Genomic DNA, 19,820 nt, shown 5'->3' on the forward strand with positions numbered 1-19,820 from the left:
CAGTGTGCTTTACATGATTAAAAACATTTAAAAACAAAGACGAAAAACAGCTTATAAACATTTGAAACAAAGATGGGGGGGAAAAAGTACAATTTAAACAATGTACAGTGCAATAAATATCATTTAAAAGTGGAAATGCTCTAAAAAGCATGAGGAAAAAAGGAGTTTTTAACCTGGACTTAAAAACATTCACACTTGGGGCTGATGCCTCTTCTGTTGGCAACTTATTCCATTTATGTGCACCATAATAGCTAAATGCTGCTTCACCATGTTTGCTTTGGACTCTGTGCTCCACTATTTGACCAGAGTCTGTCGATCTCAGAGCCCTACTGGGTTCATATCCCATTAGCATTTCGTTCATGTATTCAGGACCTAAACCCATCCATCAATCAATTTTCTGAGCCGCTTCTCCTCACTAGGGTCGCGGGTGTTCTGGAGCCCAGCTATCGTCAGGCAGGAGGCGGGGTACACCCTGAACTGGTTGCCAGCCAATCGCAGAGGACCTAAACCATTTAGTGATTTATAGACCAGTAGCAGAACTTTAAAATCTATTCTAAAGCTGACTGGAAGCCAGTGTAAAGACTTTAGAATTGGAGTAATATGCTCAGACCTCTTTGTTCTGGTCAGAACCTGAGCTGCAGCATTCTGAATGAGCTGCAGCTGTTTAAAGCTCTTTTTGAGGAGTCCAGTCAGAAGACCATTACAATAGTCAAGTCTACTTGAGATAAAAGCATGGATGAGCTTCTCCTGGTCTGCTTGACACATGCAAGCCTTCACTAGAAGGCAGTTTTAGTAATTGATTTGATATATGACTGTTGAAAGTCAGAACACCAAGGTTTCGGACTTGGTCTTTGGTTTTTAAAGAGAGTAACTCCAGGTATTTACTAACAGCAATCCTCTTTCTTTATTGCCAAAAACAATTATCTCCGTTTTGTTGTGGTTTAATTGAAGAAAATTTTGGCTCATCCAGTTATTTGTTTTAGATAGTGACACAACACCTCAATTGAACTGTAGTCATCTGGAGACACTGCTAGATATAACTGTGTCATCTGCATAGCTATGATAGTCAAAATTCAAGTTATGAAGAATTTGACCTAAGGGTAGCATATACAGGCTGAACAGAAGGGTTCCGAGAACTGACCCTTGATGGACCCAGTCGGTCAATGCCATTCGATGAGATTGAACACTTCCAATGGTTACAAAATAACTCCTTTGCTTCAGGTAGGACATGAACCATTTAAAGACTGCTCTATCTTATTTGGGGGGGGGGTGTAAGCTTGTCAACCACAGCAAACAGTATTGTTGAAGTTCTTACTGATGATTTCAGAAGTGTTGCTTTTCTCGCCCTGACTAACTCTTGGTTAAAGTTACAAAGACTTTGTCTGTTTAGGTCATAGTCAATTGATCAACTGCACTTGATACACTAAACTACACTCTACAAAATGTGCTGGATAACATTTAAATGCTTTGCCTTTAAGTTCAGTTCAACCTTCAAAGTCTCACACCCTGAGGTCGTAAAACCTGGAACCATCCCTCAGTTAAGATAGCATTGTAGGATTAACTCTTGGTGTTCTCTTTTCTTACATGAGATGAGAGGTCAGTTAGATTAACACTGCACATTTAACTTATTTTTTTCTTTTTTGGGAGGAGTGGGTGGGGAGTGACAGGTCTTCCAAAAGGACTAGCCCCAACAAGCGGTTTTAAGAGAACATACACTAGAAAATAAGAACAATACACCATTGTATACTTGTGTGAAAATCTATCAATTCATTTTCTATACTACTTGTCTTCAAGGTACACCATTGACTGCTTGCCAGTCAATCGCAGGGCACGTACAGACGAACAACCATTGACAAGCACAATGACACTTATGGACTATTTAAAGTCTCCATATACTGTAGATGCATGTGTATTTTTTTTAAATCAGGGAGGAAGCAAAATTCGATGCACACACGTGAAGAACATGGGAAGGCCTGAGACGAGATTCAATCCCAGACCCTCTGGTCTATGATGCAGATGTGCTAACCACTAACACACCTTGCTTAAGTGAAAATGTTATAGTAAAATTGGTTTCATGATGCGATTGGTTTATGCATCTGCCTCACTCAGTTCTGAGATTCTGGGTTCAAATCTCAGCTTTGGCCTCTCTCTGTGGAGTGGGCGAGTGTTAATGGTTGTTTATCGATATGCAGCCTGCGATTGGTTGGCGAGCAGTCCAGGGTGTATTCCACCTTTGGGCCAAAGGCTTTAGCTCATCCATCAAACACCCTAATGAGGACAAGTGATATAGACTGTGTGTGTCAAATACATGGCCCGCCGGCCAGAACTGGCCTGTCAGGGGGTCCAATCCTGCCCGTGAGGGTGAGAGAACACATTCACTGATCCTTTTCAATAAAAGTAGCTTGTTGCTAATTTTGTCCACTTGAGGGCGCACTAACGACTCTGAAACAACTGATGTTCTTGTGAAGGCCAAACCATGCCAAGTCTCATACACGCACACTAATAAAAAATGCTGTGCCACCTTTCCACTACAGTTCGGTGCAAATAAATACCTCCTGTAGAAATATTTTAAGACATTGAATATTACAAAATTTCAGTCAAAAGTGTCAGTTCAAAAGAGGTTGGGTTCGTGGAACCTTTTTTTTTTTCTATGCACTGCCGCTAATTGGAAACATTTACAAAGGATACATGCTCACTGATTACTACTACTTAAATCGTTTTGTTAAAAAAGTTCAAATTGCTAATATTTTCCAAAAGTTCTTGTAATTATCTTCACCAAAACAATGGGGACATTTTTTAATTGTTATTTATGGCTTTTTAAGCCACAAATATTGTGTTCCAGCCCACTAGAGATCAAATTGCGCTGAATGTGGCCTACGGCTTAAAATTAGTTTGATACACCTCATATAGACTACTGACATATTGAGATGATTTCTGTTTCCTTTATTTCAAAATTTGAACAAATTGGAGGTCGACGAGCACGTTTTGGCTTGTTTTCAGAGATTCCACTGTAACATGATATTTACACACTGTTGGGGAGTAATGTAACAAGATTAAGTTACAAAATTTACGTAATTGTAATCAGTTACATTACTGTGGAAAAATATGTAATCAAAGTTGCTTTGTGAAATTTCCATGATTATAATTTACTAACAATGAAAAATCTCAGCAAAAGCTCAGATTTTTCAAATAGTTAGTCATATACTGTATACCTCTGTCTTCTAAAGCCGAGGCTTGTGATTGGCTCTCTGGTTATATGCAATTCTTTAGCAAGGCTCAATGTACTTGTTAATGGTACAGCAGGCAGCTGAGCCATAACAATGTAAGAGGCGCACAAGACGTTCCAGGGTTGGAAATACAGAAAACACATAATACAGACGAAAGGAGCCAAACATTTTAGTACAATGCAAAGAGCGTTTGCCGGCAGTAAAAGGGCTGTCTACGTCACACCTAAGGACACAGGTGTAACTGCAAGCACACACATTATAAATAAGCGCCAATCTTGTGTGTGTGTGTTTTCATGCCTAGCATGTTAAATGATAACTTTAGCTTCAGTTCATTTTGGATGCTTTTAACAATTGGGTTGTCATATGAAGCGATATTGTCTAAATAATGCACATCTGTCATTAGATCAACATGGTATGTTTTCCTCATGCTGCACACAGAATACAAAAAACTTTAAAAAAAAAAAAAAAAAAAACGTATTTCATGCTTTATTTGTATAGTAACAAATTTGTGGTTAATTCCCAAAAATGATCTATAGTTTTAAATCACTTTTTTTAGTCCTGTGGATGCATTCAAACCTAATCAAATGTAATTAGTTATATTACTTTGAGAAATTGAAAGTTACACTACTGTTACATTTTCAACCGGGTAACATGTAATTGTAACCAACGACATTTCCAAATTAATCTCCCCAACACTCTATATAGATTAGGTATAGCTTACATTTTAAAATGTGGTACTGTTTACAAAAAAAATTGAGAAACGTGACCAAAATGTTTTATTAATCATAAATACAAATAGCAACTTTAAGGAATGAGACCTGCCCCTTCCCGATGGGATGCATCTAGTGTACACTTCAAACATTCAACAATTTGTGCAAATTAGCGGTCATGTTAGTTACAGGCATACGACAATTAAACAAGCAGTTTGACCCTTTGTGCTTGAGCAAATTCATATATTCAACTCATAGCAACACAAATAAAATATAACAAAATGACAGGTTCAGTTTCAGAACCTTGCGATTTGTAAGACATGATCTTTAACATTCAGACACAGAACACAGGGTTTCTGATGTGGTCCTCGAGGTTTGGTGAACTGTGTTCTAGTTAAACTCATGGATGACAGGGCTGGCAGAAGAGTAGAGCTTCCTCTTTATCAGCTTATACTCTGGTCTCAGCTTCAACACTTTTCTGCTCTCAAAGATGTGCTTGAGTGGTTTCCAGCCATCATCGTCCACTTTAAACAAGACTGATAGTTCAAATGTCGGGGTGACACTCGAGTCGGGGAGGACACACCCCAAAGACTTGAGGCCATCCTTGGTCTCCACGTAGACCCTGATGGAGGCACCCCGCAGCCCACATGGCTCATCCGTGGAGGAACGAAGTACGTCACGACTGACCCTAGTGGTCATCTGGCGGGGGAGAAGCAACACCTTGCACTGGAGGACGGAAGCCTTGGCCTCGGTCAGGCAGCACTCGATGCGGCGCGTCAGATCTTGTTGAAGGACTCTCTCCTTGTGCTCCAAACCAGCATCCATGTTGGGATCTGAGGAGAACAGCATAAATCATGTATCTTTAGTGACACCCCCAAAAAAAAAGTAAACTGAACCCCCAGCTATCATGGTTAAGCTTTTCAATTCAATGCCAACATTTAATACTTTAGCTAGGTGCAAATGTTTTATTTTTTCAACTGGAGGTCACCATCCGCACAGTCTAACCAAGTACATGCCTTTGTGTTCTTTTAGCTGATTACGGCAACGTAATCAGCTAAAAGCATTACAGGAACCAGGAACCCAGAATTCACTGTAGTGAAGTTTTTAACTACATTACTGTAGTTGGAGAAAGATCCAGCTAAACGTTGCTCTTTACTTGCATTTGTTCCAGTCTATATTGTGCATTAGCCATCTGTCAGCATTTATAAATTAGTGGCCTGTGCTTTAAACAGTGACTTTCCGGTCAGGTTTTTTTAACTTTCAAGCAATTTAGTGACTTACCAAATGTATAAATTGAGATGACACACAAAGGTTTCTTTTACTGCTAAAAATAAGAGCCCAATTGACCGTGTGAGTCAATGCTGCCACATTAAAATGATATAGCCAATAAAGCCAACTACCGGGTGATTGAAAATAGTAACTCCCTATTTTTAAGTACTTGTACTTTATTTCTAAACTATAATTATTATAACTATAAGAGAGAGAGAGAGGAGTTCAACTAAATAAAATAAAAAGTATATGGCCTCTATAGTTTGGACTTTCAACTACAGGTATGAACGGTATTATGCCGTTAAAATAGCTATTCATTCTTGCTGCGAGCATACGCCATGAACGCAGAGAGTCGTCAGAATCAAAAGTCCATCAGGAGCCAGCATGACATCAGCTGATTCAAGAACCGCATCACCTACATCAGGAAAGCGTTCGCTTTGGTGCTCCTTGCGCGCCATAAACTAGTTCCAACAACCCCAGGTGAAACTCGTGTTGAAAGCGGTACTTACAATATAAAGCGTTTTCGGTCTCGTCGCAGCTGTCGATGCTTCCCCGTCGGCCGGAGCTGCCCTCTTGCCGCAGCGATGCGAGCCTGAAAGAGTACGTTGATATCATGTCCGCGACGCTGTCTTGCTCTCCCAAGACGGAAAGCCCTTTTCCAAAGAGAACAGCCACGGTGTACACCTTCCCGATTCGCGCTTGTACAACACCGCTGTTTCCTCCTCACGTTTGGGTTGTATCTTCTCCATATATTGAATGCGGTTGACAGAGACAGAGAGCGCGGATGAGCTTTTATAGCGCAGGAGTTTGTTGCATCAGCTGAGCGCGGACGCGTGTGGGCGGGGCTTCGAGCTCTAGAAAGTTCCCCAAGTGTCTCACGCAACATTACAGCCAGGTACAACACCAGTGAGAAAGTCACACTCGCTATCACACTTCCTTGTATCCCTTCCTAACTCCAGTGTGAAGGCTTTGTTTGTCATGTTGAACCATTTCGATTCCCGAATGTTAAATAGCATAGGCGTTTCGAGCAGCCCCTGATTGAATCCCAGCACCTTTCACACCTGGGAGATTTTTTTTTATTTTATTTATACTGTACATCCTTTTTAAGCAAGCCAGTAAAGTGTATAACCGTACAGCACTTGGTTGACATGTAATACTGTAACAACAAAAATACAGCACCATTTATGTAAACATTTATCAAAACTGACAGACTTTCTCAAAAAGTGTTGTTTCTCTTTCATAAATGCGGGAATGACATTGCATTCAAATGTTCAAAACAGTGAAATTTGTCTTGCCTGGCCGGGAGCTCAGGACCCCTAAACCTCTGACCCTTAGAATTGCCCCTGTTAAACTGTTTCATTATCAGGTCATTTAGAAGAAATTTAAAATGAATCCATGCGCAAAATACAGAAGCATGCACTTGGTAAATAATTGTTCTTATAGAAAATATAAATGTAGTAAAAGTGATTCCTAAATATGATTTTAAAATATACCAAATTGCTCTTGAGCACCCCCTAAATTGGCTCCCCTCTCCTTCACACTGCCCATTGCTCAAAACAGTTGATCCAAAGTATTTGAATTCCTGCACGTTCTCCTCCCTTTCATTCACACGCATGTAGTCTGTCTCGTTGCAACTGACCTTCAGTCGTCCTGTTAAAAAAAACATCTAAAAAAAAATGATACTCCTCTAGAAAAGGCACAAAGTTTGCCTCTTTGTCTGCGTGTGTGTTGAAACAAAATAGGATACAGAGACTCAGCAAGACTACAGAATTAAGTATGGAAGACATCCGCCGTCATGTCTGTCAAATTTGTGCATAGCACAAGAAATGTCTGGACAGAGAGAGACATGATGGATCAAGGGGGGCCGTCTAGAGGTGTATTAAATAGGGCCCAAAAAAACTTTAGTAGTTGGTCCTTGTTTTGGAATAACTTCTGCAGATTTGTTCATTTCTTCGCTTTTGTAATGAACTTCTGTAAATGGACTTTGTGCACACCCTATAGACAGTTTTCATATCCACGATTTAAGGTAACAGTTAAAAAGTATACTTTAATTCCTGGTATCCCGATTTAGTTATGAAGCATAATTAGAAAGTGAGTTATTAAACATTCACTGTCAAAAACACTTGGCCTACCGTCCCAACTTTTCCTCAGTAAACTGCCATTTTCGGATTCAAATTTGTATAATAAAAATGTTTTAAAATATACAATTTGGGTGATTTCAATTAGTGTACTAAAGAAGCTACTGTAAATATTTTATCACAATTGTAAAGAGTAATGAATCACATTTGTGTTGCCTAGTGTGTCTGTCTTTAATAAAACATATGTTACGACCTCAAGCTGGAGGAAAGGAAAGACATGTTCAGAGACTCAAGAAGCAAAGTCAATAAATTGTGTACTGTTTCACGCAGAAGAAAGTGCTTGCATTATAAAGTCACATTCTGTTGACAAATGGGGGTCTAAAAGCAGTTCACCACGTCCATTACACCCATTAGAATGGTAAAATCCAGAAAGCCACTTTGCAACTTTTCATTACTTTTGTATTGATTTGACGTGTGTCCATACAGATCACCTTTCCCACTCAATCATAGTTTTCTTTCATAAACAGAAAGAAAAACTCACTCAATTGAATATTTCAAGATTCAATATCTTACACATACACAATATCCAGATAAATTTTTTTTTTCCTGGATAAATAACGTCCAATAATAATGCACCATTTAAGACACATGCTTTTCATTAAACAGTGATGATTTAACAACAATGTTACAAGATGTTCTAACAGTTGTTGAAACAGCTTTTTTTGCTTTTTGTTAAGCAATAACTTTGTGGAAAAACATTGCCTTTTCTATTTTACTACCTGCCTCCACACAAGATGGCGGCGAGGCTGCGATCGCGTGATCCTAGCAGGTCCAGACCCGCGACGTTAGCCTTGCCTTACTCACAGTTGAGTAACACCTATCTGATACAAAAGCTTACTCACAAATACAGTCGTTATTTACTTGTGGTCTGTTTTATGTTGCCTATACTATATAATTATGAAAATGTTCTCCTCATACTAAATTGTCTTTAACGTCAGCCCACAACTGCCTGTGTCATTTTTCCAACATGGCACCTTACACCCTTGGATGTCGCTTCAAAAAACATAATGAGAAAATCATTACCTGTCCAACATTTTTAACTGTACATTCATGGAGTCCGGAAGTAGAAATCGTATGAAGACAATATGGAAAGCACCAGACTGCTGCGTCACTGGCTGTGAACATTTTCCTCCTTTGACATCACCGGTGCTCACCAATGATCAAGTGAAAAGTTATTTTTCTCACAAAATCACAGGCCAACTGACAGAATACATGGACAGGACACGTACCAAAAGGAATAAGGAATTGGAGTATTATGTGACATATAGTGGTCTGATTCCAATATTAAATGTAATATTTTGTTTTTTGTATCAGGAGTGTAAATCTTCACCAATCAAGCTTTATTTATATTGCACTTTTCATACAAACAGTTGGAGCACAAAGTGCTTTCTACAGTGAACGGCAGTGTAAAAAGACACACCCACTCATACCACGAATGGTTTTATGCAGAAAATGTCTGAAATGAAACATGTAGCTGCCAGAAGAAACATTGGCATGAAAACAGGATCTTCAAGGCATGCATATGAGTGACTTAAAAAATAAACAACAACAACAAGAAACAAGGTTGGAAAAATGGGGGCAGAAATAGGTAAACTATAATGTCAAAGCAGTTTATAAAGGTCAGAGTGCAAGGATATTATGGCGGTTGGTTAAAATTCATATTTGCATTGTCAATATGTTTTGTAATACTTACACGTCATTTACAGCAAGTTGCCAGCCATAAATTGGCTTTACTGAGCACTCCAGAATGTTCCAAATTTTGAGACATCCTGGCTTCTAGAGGTATCAAGAATTAAAAATAAAAAAATCTTTGCACTCTGACTTTTAAAATACTGAGGATTAATCAAAGTTTGCTTTTTAAACAAACTGAATGTCATGAGCAGCTGCTATGTCATCAGGAAGGCTCTTCCACAGGAGTGGACAGTAATTAACTCAAAAAATGTCTCTTCAGTCATTAAATGAAGGAACTCAACCGGCTTTATATGTTTTAAACCCTTTCTTAAACATGTCTGAATATTCTCATTCATCCAGGTCATTTCATTCTCAGGGATTTAAATGACTTAAATAGGAATTTATTTAAACATTAACAACTGAGCCACTGGTGTTCATCATAAATTGCAAGTTTAACAACAACAACAACAAAAACATTGCAGATCTCCATGAAATTAATTTTCTCTTTCCTTTGAAATTTACTCTGAAACAAGAAGACTCAGTAAAACGTTTTGCTGTTTTATAGCATAGACGAAATGTTTGGAAAACCCTCAACCAGCATCAAATCCTCCAACCTCCAATCATCCCATATCACAAAGAAAATTATTAAACTGGCTCGGTCAGTTCAGTCTGGGACACTGACAGTCATTGTTACAATAGTGTCAGCTCATGTCAGCTGCTTACAATGTAATGATTGGTAGAGAACAAGTCAGACCTGTCTCAGTCGTCATCCCTCAGTGTAGTTAACGTCAGACCTCGTGCATCTGCAGCTCAACAACAACAGAAAATTATAATTTTTTTTAAAATTTGTAGTTGAACAACTTGGAATCTCACAGCACAGTTTGAGGTAAATATTCCTTAGTGCCTAAATTTGTAGGATGTGAGCAATTTTTGCAAAACCTCGCTAGGGCTTAGTCACAGAAGAACGTTAACCGATAATAAGATGAATATACTATACAACTGTTAGTTGTGAGACTCCAGTATGTCACAATACCTTTTGTCAGGGATCTTAACTGGCCTGAGAATAAACAAATTTGCCCCAGGACTTTCTGTGGATTTACCGTACGTACCAGAGTCATTGCAGCATTCTAAGAGTTTTGATGGCAAAGTAGCTTGGATACGGGCGAGTATTGCTGCTAACTGCTAAATGAGCTGCTCACACTCAGCTAGTGAGTAGCTCTGACTGGCTAACTGAGTTCAGAGATTTTCATGTTTGTAGTTTAAAATACTTGTTTGAAGGTTTTTTTGTTTGTTTGTTTATTTTAAAAAAAAGGTAAAATTACATCATTGCTGGATGCCAGTCAAAAGTAAAGAGCTCTGACTGAATTTCTTATTCTGGAAGAGGAACCACACATAAACAATTTCAAAAGTTTGCAAAATATTTATGGGGAAGTTGCAATAGGCAACAGCACGGCCAAAAAAATGGGTGTCCAGGCTCAAGGGCAAAGAACAAGAGGCTGCTTTGAGTAACCTCCGTGACATGCAAAGCAGCGGCAGACCATCTTCAGCGGTGAATCCTGGGAATAGTGCTTGGGTCGAGGCACTCATCAGAGAAGATCGCAGAGTCACTATTAATGACATCACCGTCATCATCGATGACTTAACCCTAACAGCATAAACGTTTTGCAGCCTTTAGAAAAATGTTTAGTGGTGGTTCCCAATTCAAAGCAAGAAACTCAACCACAGCTCTCTGTTTCTGATGGACAACCAACAATGGCCCAATTTCCAAAATGGCTGACAGGAAAACCACAGGCTTAAACAAAACTTAAAACAAAAAACAAAAACAAAAAAAATTCAAACAAGTATTTAAACTATGAACCGTGAACATTACTGTGTGGGGGGGAAGCAATTATTAGTAGCTTGAATTAAATTGGGCTCATTTCTTTTTGACTGCCCCTCATACAGTCAGACTGTATTTTCTATTATAAAAATGTGTCTACATTTTTCTCTCTCTCACTATTCTGACATTTAGCGAATAGAAATAATTTCGGTTATCCTAATGGATCTAAAACAGGAAATGTTTAGTCTAATTTCATGTCACACAGTCAAGAAAAAAGCATTATGTCTTTTATTGTCATGGCTTAAAATATTGGCACCGCAAAGTTGCCAATATTTTTTAGCACGGCCGTGTATTACTGTGGGTTAACTTATGTTTACACTCGTGGCCATTAAGAATGTTAACAATCATGTGGAACAGGCACGTCTTACGTAAGTCAATTATATTTGGAGTGGACAGATGACAGCATTCTACCGAGCTTTGAATAATATTTGTTGTTGTGTTCAAAGTAAATGTTGTTGTGACTTTCGGCTTGTCCCGTCAGAGGTTGCCACATCTAGTCACTTACATGCTTTGTTTGGCAGCGTTTTTATGCAGGATGCCATTCCTCCAGTAAATACTGTACATACTATAACTTAAAATGTGTGTTTCTGTTTGTTTGTTTTAAAAGCAACTGCTGTCTGATGCAGGTCAACTACGGTGATGTTTTACAATGCTCCATTGTTTGTAATTAATCTTGTAAACAAAATGTATGAGCAAGCATAACCCCAAATCAAGTCCAACATTTTCGTATTATATTCGGGTCTCAAGAAGAATGACATGTCTGATGCAACCACTGAGAACAGTTGCAGCCTGATAAACAAGTGTGGTTTCAGGTGGCTTGTCAGATGACTTTTTATGTACTAATAAAATACATTGTTGTCCTTGTCATGTCTGGATCAGCCTCCTAGCAGCCTCTAGGTCAGCGGTCACCAAGGACACCAGGTTACCCAAGGACCACATGAGTAGCAATAGTATTAGAAGTAGTTTCAGTACCCAAGAAGTAGCTGTCAGTTTCAAAATTGTTGGTGACGCCTGGTATTCTAGGTGTTTCCTGCGTCTCCCTGTAATGCTTATTTAATATTTCTTTAGTCTTTAATATACCGTAGATTGGTACTTTATTCATCTACAAGGGAGTTATTTCAGTAGTCTCCATAATGAAAACAACACAAGGTAAGCGGGCATGCCGAAATATTAATACTGTACAATTAAACAAAAAAATAATAATTAACATAGCATCTAAGGGTTAGATTCTAACTTGAAAAATAACATCAGTCAATCCAATAAATACAGATTATACTTTTAAAGTGGAAAATAATACGTCAGGTTCTATATTCTTAGACTGCGCAAAGTGGGCCAAAGTGCAATAATATGATCATGAAACTATATATTTATATAATTTAAGTCATAACGGCCCACTGAGGGAACTCATATGATGACAAAAAAATTATATCCTGATTTTAATGTTACATTTCTTGACGTGTTAATTTATTGATGTTAATTGCACATCGTTGTATTAGTTTCATAATTTCATTGGTTGATCAGAAATAATATAAAATAAATACCACATTTATTAACGAGACAAATATGTATTTCATAAGCGTCTCGTTAATGAACGACGTCATTCCAAAACCTAACTCCAGACGAGATTTTGCTCGTTCTTCTCGCTTCATCGCCATAATTCCAGAGCGTTCTGAATGAAACTAACGTCAATGGTTAGTGCTGTAATCCGTCCTTGCCTTCACAATACGATTATCGTCGGTACATCTGTGTTACCATGGTTCGAAATCCACCCCGGATGTGTTTTATCTTGGAAATTCAAACAGGAAGTTGCACTTCTTGGTGACGACACTTTTTGGAGAAACGCCTGGAAGTGTCCAGAGTGACAGCTCCGCGGCTATAAAAGAAACTATGGCACAGCCCGTAAACACAAGAACAAGATCCAGAAGTGAAGAGTCGCAAGAACTCCACAAGCTGCAGAGAACCCACAGAGTGCTTTTAAGTGTAAGTTGGCATTTTTATTCTGTATAAAACACACTTTATTCATACCATCAAATATCAATGAATTCAGATGAACTTTTAGGAATGTTGTCATGTATTTGGACTGCATGATATTGAATACCTTCTTATGTTCAACATATGTTTTTATTGTTCTTTATTTACCCTTCATTTATCTAGGGAAGGAAATTGAGAACAAATTCTCATTTGCAATACTGGCAGCAGATAGGAAAGTAAAATCAAGCAAAAAACATAATGAATGTTTTGCTGTAATGTTGTTCCCCTCACAGACAAGCATCTTGACAGTCAAACAAACAAAATGGCCTCAGCGAAAGGCGCCGCCATCGGCATCGACCTCGGCACCACGTATTCCTGCGTGGGTGTTTTCCAGCACGGGAAAGTGGAGATCATCGCCAACGACCAGGGCAATAGGACCACGCCCAGCTACGTGGCGTTCACCGACACCGAGAGGCTCATCGGCGATGCCGCCAAGAACCAGGTGGCGTTGAACCCCAGCAACACGGTGTTTGATGCCAAGCGACTGATCGGAAGGAGGTTCGACGACCCGGTGGTGCAAGCGGACAGGAAGCACTGGCCGTTCAAGGTGGTTGCTGACGGAGGGAAGGCCAAAATTCAGGTGCAACACAAAGGGGAGGACAAGGTCTTCTACCCAGAGGAGATCTCCTCCATGGTGCTGGTTAAAATGAAGGAGACGGCCGAAGCCTACATGGGTCAGCGGGTGTCCAGCGCCGTGGTCACAGTCCCCGCCTATTTTAACGACTCCCAGCGGCAGGCCACCAAAGACGCAGGCGTCATCGCAGGCCTCAACATCCTGAGGATCATCAACGAGCCCACAGCGGCCGCCATCGCCTACGGTCTGGACAAAGGCAAGTCGGGAGAACGCAACGTCCTCATCTTTGACCTGGGTGGTGGCACCTTCGATGTGTCCATCCTGACCATCGACGGCGGCATCTTCGAGGTCAAAGCCACTGCCGGAGACACGCATCTGGGCGGAGAGGACTTTGACAACCGCATGGTGGAGCACTTTGTGGCTGAGTTCAAGAGGAAGCACAAGAAGGACATCAGCCTGAGCAAGAGGGCGTTGAGGAGGCTGCGTACCGCCTGTGAGAGGGCCAAAAGGACGCTGTCCTCCAGCTCCCAGGCCAACATCGAGATCGACTCCCTCTTTGAGGGCGTCGACTTCTACACCTCCATCACCAGAGCTCGTTTTGAGGAGCTGTGCTCCGACCTGTTCAGGGGAACTTTGGAGCCGGTGGAGAAAGCCCTGAAGGACGCCAAGATGGACAAGGGTCACATCCATGACGTGGTCCTGGTCGGCGGCTCCACGCGGATCCCCAGAATCCAGAAGCTCCTTCAGGACTTCTTCAATGGCAGGGAGCTGAACAAGAGCATTAACCCAGACGAGGCGGTGGCTTACGGTGCCGCCGTCCAGGCCGCCATCCTCACAGGGGACACCTCGGGCAACGTCCAGGACCTGCTGCTGCTGGACGTGACGCCTCTGTCGCTGGGCATCGAGACCGCCGGAGGAGTCATGACGCCGCTCATCAAACGCAACACCACCATCCCAACAAAGCAGACACAGAGCTTCAGCACCTACGCCGACAACCAGCCCGGTGTCCTCATCCAGGTCTTGGAAGGCGAGAGGGCCATGACCAAGGACAACAACCTGCTGGGAAGGTTCGAGCTGTGCGGAATCCCCCCGGCTCCGCGAGGCGTACCGCAGATCGAGGTCACCTTCGACGTGGACGCCAACGGCATCTTAAACGTGTCGGCGGTGGACAAAAGCACCGGCAAGGAGAACAAGATCACCATCACCAACGATAAAGGCCGTCTGAGCAGAGAGGAGATCGAGACGATGGTGGACGACGCCCAAAAGTATAAAGCTCAGGATGAACTGCAGCGGGACAAGATCACCGCCAAGAACGCTCTGGAGTCGTACGCCTTTAACGTGAAGAGCAGCGTGCAGGATGAGAAGCTGGCTGCCAAGTTGAGCAAGGAGGACAAGAAGACGTTGATGGACAAGTGTGAGCAGACCCTCGACTGGCTGGAGAACAACCAGCTGGCCGACAAAGACGAGCTCCAACACAAACAAAAGGAGCTGGAACGAGTGTGTCAGCCAATCATCAGCAAGTTCTATCAGGGGGCGGGGCCCGCGGGAGGCAGCGGGGCGCAGGCCCGAGCTGGTACCCAGCCTGGCGGCGAGGGACCCACCATTGAAGAGGTGGACTGAGGACATTTGTTGCATCTCAGAGGCGAAAATAAATGTTACTATTTAAATGTTGAAACTATTGTAGTGTATACTTTGTCATGTAAATTAATTTGATAAATAAGTTCTATAAGGGCAGCACAGTAGCCGACTGGTTAGAGCGTCTGCCTCACAGTTCTGAGGACCGGGGTTCAATCCCCGGCCCCGCCTGTGCGGAGTTTGCATGTTCTCCCCGTGACTGCGTGGGTTTTTATCCAGGCACTCCGGTTTCCTCCCACATCCCAAAAACATGCATGCTAGGTTGACAACTCTAAATTGCCCGTAGGTGTCAATGTGAGTGCGAATGGTTGTTTGTTTGTATGTGCCCTGCGATTGGCTGGCAACCAGTTCAGGATGTACCCCGATCCTGCCCGATGATGGCTGGGATAGGCTCCAGCACGCCGGCGACCCTTGTGAGGAGAAACGTCTCAGAAAATGGATGGATGGATATATTTATTGATATTTATTGTTCTATAAGTCTGAGGTGTGTCCATACAACAATCTATGCCTGTTTGTTTATGTATCAATGCATCGATGAATCGTTCTTTCCATTTTAACTGTCATGTTGTCTTTTCAAAAATACAGTCAGATGGCTTGAAGAATGAACTAATACAAAATTCAACACAATATCATGTATCACGGTGGTCTGCCTGAGTGTGTCTCTCAAAATTGATAGATTTCTTTTCAATCAGCCCATTCATTCGCTGAGTCTCCCGCATATATGACGTCACCATGCGAGACTATTGGCGCCGCTTTGCATAATTTGTACGCAGTATCCCGCTTGGATTGGAATGGATTGAAGTGTGGTGACACCCACGCAAGCACAGATTTATGATTTGTAATGCGCTGGGGTACAGCGGTCCACCAAAGTACCAAAACCGTGTCTAGCCCGCCTCCTCACTTTTATGATACTTTTGCAGACTTTCATCGTAGTCTCTTTCAATTGTGATTTTTTTTTTTTTTTTTTTTTCTTTTTTTTTTTTCTAGGTGGCTGGTCCCTTCAGTCACATTTTTATCGGGTAAACTGCAGGCCCTATTGACTTTAAGTCTGGAAATTGGCTAAGCTGGTCTAAAATCTTCCCTTCTTGCCCCTAGTGATCCCCCTTGTTGTTTTGGTTTTCATGTTGGTTTTGCCTCGATCTGTAAATGCACTCCTTACAGACAAAACCAAAATCTGAAACTGAGAAAACACATTCACTATTTTAATAATCAATGGAGCCAAACAGACCTGAGCAACAACAACAACAATAAAAACCTGTCGTCACAGGTTCTGATACTTTTGGTCACATTAAAAATGGGTGGATCCAAACAAAAGGTTTTCTAAATTGTGTAAATCCCTGTGGATAAAAGATGAAATGTTGATCAATTTTTTCATTCATGTTTTAATTTCAGTCTACAGGAAAAATACAGGAAGTGGCCTCACAGTTCCATTACTTTTGGAGGGGAGAATACATATTTACATCCTCATTACTAACTGTAAGCAAAAGCTTTAAAAGTACAAGCTGTATACTGCATGGAAAGTCCCTGTTACTGCAAGTTTAATACGCAATATCCTCAAAGGGCCTTAAGTGCCTTTAATATGGTCATAGACAGCATGTGAGGTCCTCAGCATATGTTCATCTAAACGAGGACCGTGTAGAGGGGATTTGTTTACCAACTCGCTAATGAGTTTAAAAGTTTGGTTTCTTTAGTAAATGATCTCAATCTAACTATCATATCTCAACACAAGACCTCTGCATATGCCAAACAATTTGACCTCACTTTATTCACTGACCTCTTAATTGTCTTCTGACTATGACAATGTCAAAAAGAATGTCTGTGACAACCTGAAATTTTGACTATGCCATGGAACTAAGTTTTACAGGTAGATGACGCTGTCACCGTGCTTTCCTTCATGGCCGAATTCTCCTATTTGACCAGGTGGTTTGCTGAAAGAACGTTATGGATAGCTCCATGTTTGCACTGCATGAAACATCCTAAATTTTAGGGACCCATGCCAACCAGGTACCATTTAATAAGATAAAGATAATAATGCCCAGTTTGAAACTACACTATCAGAGAGGTATTATTTAAACCACATGATTATTATTGCGTTTGTAGTTTCTAGTGGTGCAGCACTGCACTGTATCATACTGAATGTTTAATATTTTAGTTTTCTTATTTAGCAACAGTGTTTTGCAATTATTACTCCCCCTGTCATAGAGAAAATGTCCGTTCAGCATCATTACGTTCTTGAATTCTGGCTCTTTCGATTTCAGTAGCGTTTGAACATTTTGAACATCCGTCCAACCATTTTCTATAGCTTGTATCCTTGTGAGGGTTACGGGTGAGCTGGAGTGTATCCCACCTGACCTTGGGCGAGAGGACAATTTTGAGTCTTCAATGAACCGAAAACGCATGTTTCTGGAATGCGGGCAGGAGCCGGAGCACCCAGAAAAAGAAACAGCAGGTTGAACAAACAAACCACAGAGGAAGATTCTAACTTAACCTCAGAAGTGTCTGGCAGTTATGTTAACCATCCATCCATCCATTTTCATTACCGCTTATCCTGTTGAGGATCACGGGGATGCTCATCACAATGCTAACCACAGCCGTTTTGAACATTAATGTGGAATTTCAAACTCAATTTAAACCTTTTTAAAACCCAAATCTGAGCATCTCACCGGGCTCCTCTGATGGGGCAAAAATGCATCAATCACAACAACAAAAATTTGACGTATTAATCAAGAGATGATAATAATAGACTTTACTTCTTTTTGTAAAACAGTTAATTGGAAACTTCAACGATAGCATACTTATACTTTAGAATTAAATATCATTATGCTTAAATATATTCTACATACCATACCATTACCAAAACATCAAAAGGGATATCTTGGAGAGTATGTGGCCTACGACGTGTGTCAGAAAAGGCCCAGATAGCAAAACCACAAACTACGACTGTTTACCTAATGTGACGATCAACTAGCACATCAACAAAGAGGCCCTGCGGCGTTTGCTTTGTTCCATGCGCGAGAAAAGAGTGAGAGTTGTGGCAGGACAACTTCACCAAGACAAAGCACCTGCTCACAACGCCCCGAGCATCCTACAGTTCCTGGCCAGAAAAAAAACATCCCCTTGCTGGGGCAACCCACCCTACTCACACGACCTGGCACCATGTGATTCCCCCCCCCCCCCAATCATCATGGGGACCTGTTTTGAAGACGTGGATGACGGCGCTGCGGAGGATCACGGACGAATCTTTTTAGGAAGGTGTGGCAGAGGAGGCTGGGAAAGTCCATTAGACTCCAAGGATTACTTAGAACTACACTACCTTGTTGTCCATTGAGATCTGTGGGATGTACGAATAGTAACTTTATATTTTTACACCTGAAGTTTGGCACCTACCTGATAATGTGCTTGCACTTGATGTCTATAATTAGATATAGTATCCCTGTGGAAGTGGGTATTTGTGGCTCTAGGAAGCAGATCAAATGGAATCAGTTGCATTTCACTCAGTGCATGTCATGTTGATACATTGTCTAGTTGAATGTTGTCAGTGAAGCTCAGTATGTGGACGACGTCTGTTGTACAAACAGTCTCATCTCAGCATCAAACCTTAATTGATTCACGTTTGTTTCTTCTCTTCTCCCAAAGACTCGCATGAGCGACATTTCTGGGCCAGTGCCAGGCAGGGAAGCAGGAGGTTCTGCTCAGTTCAGGAGAAAAAAATTGATTCTGACATATGCAATAAAGGAAATATTTTTCTGAGATGGGACAAATCTTTTTGATTCTTCTGTCATTTGATTGATTTATGTAAAAACCATATCAATAGGATTATGTTGTGCAGTTGTTATGTATTTATTTTTTTGCAGAGGAGACAATGCATTTTGCTACTTGGCTACAAATAAACTTATTCAACAGAATAAGATGAAACACCTTTAGTTGTTGAATGGAGACAAATTCCTTGTGTGTTCTTGGACATACTTGGCAAATAAAGATGATTCTGATTCTGATTCTGATGGTAGAGGTTGCTTTTAGTTCAGTCCCAACTGGTTTGCTGCCTAAAAATGTAAACCGTTTTAAAAGGAATTTGGACCCTTAGTTTGTGACAATTTTGAGGTAAAACAAGAAAGTATTGTAAAAGTGGAACTCAAAATTTGAATGACCTAAAGGTCATAAAACTCCAATTTTAAAAAATGCCACAAAAGACCACGACTCGGAGGTCGAACCACCATCGTGCTTGATCGTGCAAGATTTCAGCATCAACTAGGGGTACCGGTATAGACCACATACAGACTTTGTGATGTAGGAAAATTAATGTTATGAGGTTACGAACAAAACATGAACAATTGTGTGCAAGTACAAATTTGTGTCGCCGCTGTAGGAATAGACCTTTGTTGCAAACCAAGGATCCCCTGTACTTGTGTACCTACACAATTCAGCTATCTCGTTTAATGATTACAAAGTACAGTGTATTTGTGTTGGGCCATGATGGCCAGCAAGGCCTTCTCTGCTGGCCTTTTTTTTTTTTTGAGTCCAATCAGATTTCAGCCTTGAACCTTTTCACATTTTGTGACCTTACAATCACAAACTTGATCGTATTTGAATTTGCCTTTATACTGCCGCCACGTGGCCAAGGCACACGCACCAGAATGAGCTTCACAATGTGGATTTAATTTAATGAGAAAGTGTGACATTTTAATT

At 40.9% G+C, this 19,820-nt stretch overlaps 2 protein-coding genes across 2 annotated transcripts; one reads left to right on the top strand and one right to left on the bottom strand.

Annotated features, from left to right (window-relative positions):
• Window positions 1-3,990: 3,990 nt before the first annotated feature.
• si:ch211-39i2.2 (DNA damage-inducible transcript 4-like protein-like) lies at window positions 3,991-5,996 on the bottom strand. The gene is made up of 2 exons (XM_061685956.1): window positions 5,716-5,996; window positions 3,991-4,770 (listed from the first exon to the last, which is right to left on the bottom strand). The coding sequence occupies exons 1-2, from the start codon at window positions 5,819-5,821 to the stop codon at window positions 4,328-4,330; spliced, it is 549 nt and encodes a 182-aa protein (XP_061541940.1). The 5' UTR covers window positions 5,822-5,996; the 3' UTR covers window positions 3,991-4,327.
• Window positions 5,997-12,001: 6,005 nt separating this feature from the next.
• On the top strand, window positions 12,002-15,787 carry LOC133407388 (heat shock 70 kDa protein 1-like). The gene is made up of 3 exons (XM_061685208.1): window positions 12,002-12,043; window positions 12,697-12,874; window positions 13,159-15,787. The coding sequence occupies exon 3, from the start codon at window positions 13,188-13,190 to the stop codon at window positions 15,117-15,119; it is 1,932 nt and encodes a 643-aa protein (XP_061541192.1). The 5' UTR covers window positions 12,002-12,043; window positions 12,697-12,874; window positions 13,159-13,187; the 3' UTR covers window positions 15,120-15,787.
• Window positions 15,788-19,820: the final 4,033 nt, after the last annotated feature.

This window comes from Phycodurus eques, chromosome 9 (genome assembly GCF_024500275.1).
Source record: "Phycodurus eques isolate BA_2022a chromosome 9, UOR_Pequ_1.1, whole genome shotgun sequence".
NCBI classification, from domain to species: domain Eukaryota; kingdom Metazoa; phylum Chordata; class Actinopteri; order Syngnathiformes; family Syngnathidae; genus Phycodurus; species Phycodurus eques.

Excerpts from the sequence above, each read along its gene's own strand:
- si:ch211-39i2.2 (XM_061685956.1), bottom strand. The coding sequence starts at position 5,821 with ATGATATCAACGTACTCTTTCAGGCTCGCATCGCTGCGGCAAGAGGGC. Across the intron at positions 4,771-5,715 it reads GACCGAAAACGCTTTATATT|ATCCCAACATGGATGCTGGT; the intron begins GTAAGTACCGCT and ends TGTTCTCCTCAG.
- LOC133407388 (XM_061685208.1), top strand. The coding sequence starts at position 13,188 with ATGGCCTCAGCGAAAGGCGCCGCCATCGGCATCGACCTCGGCACCACG.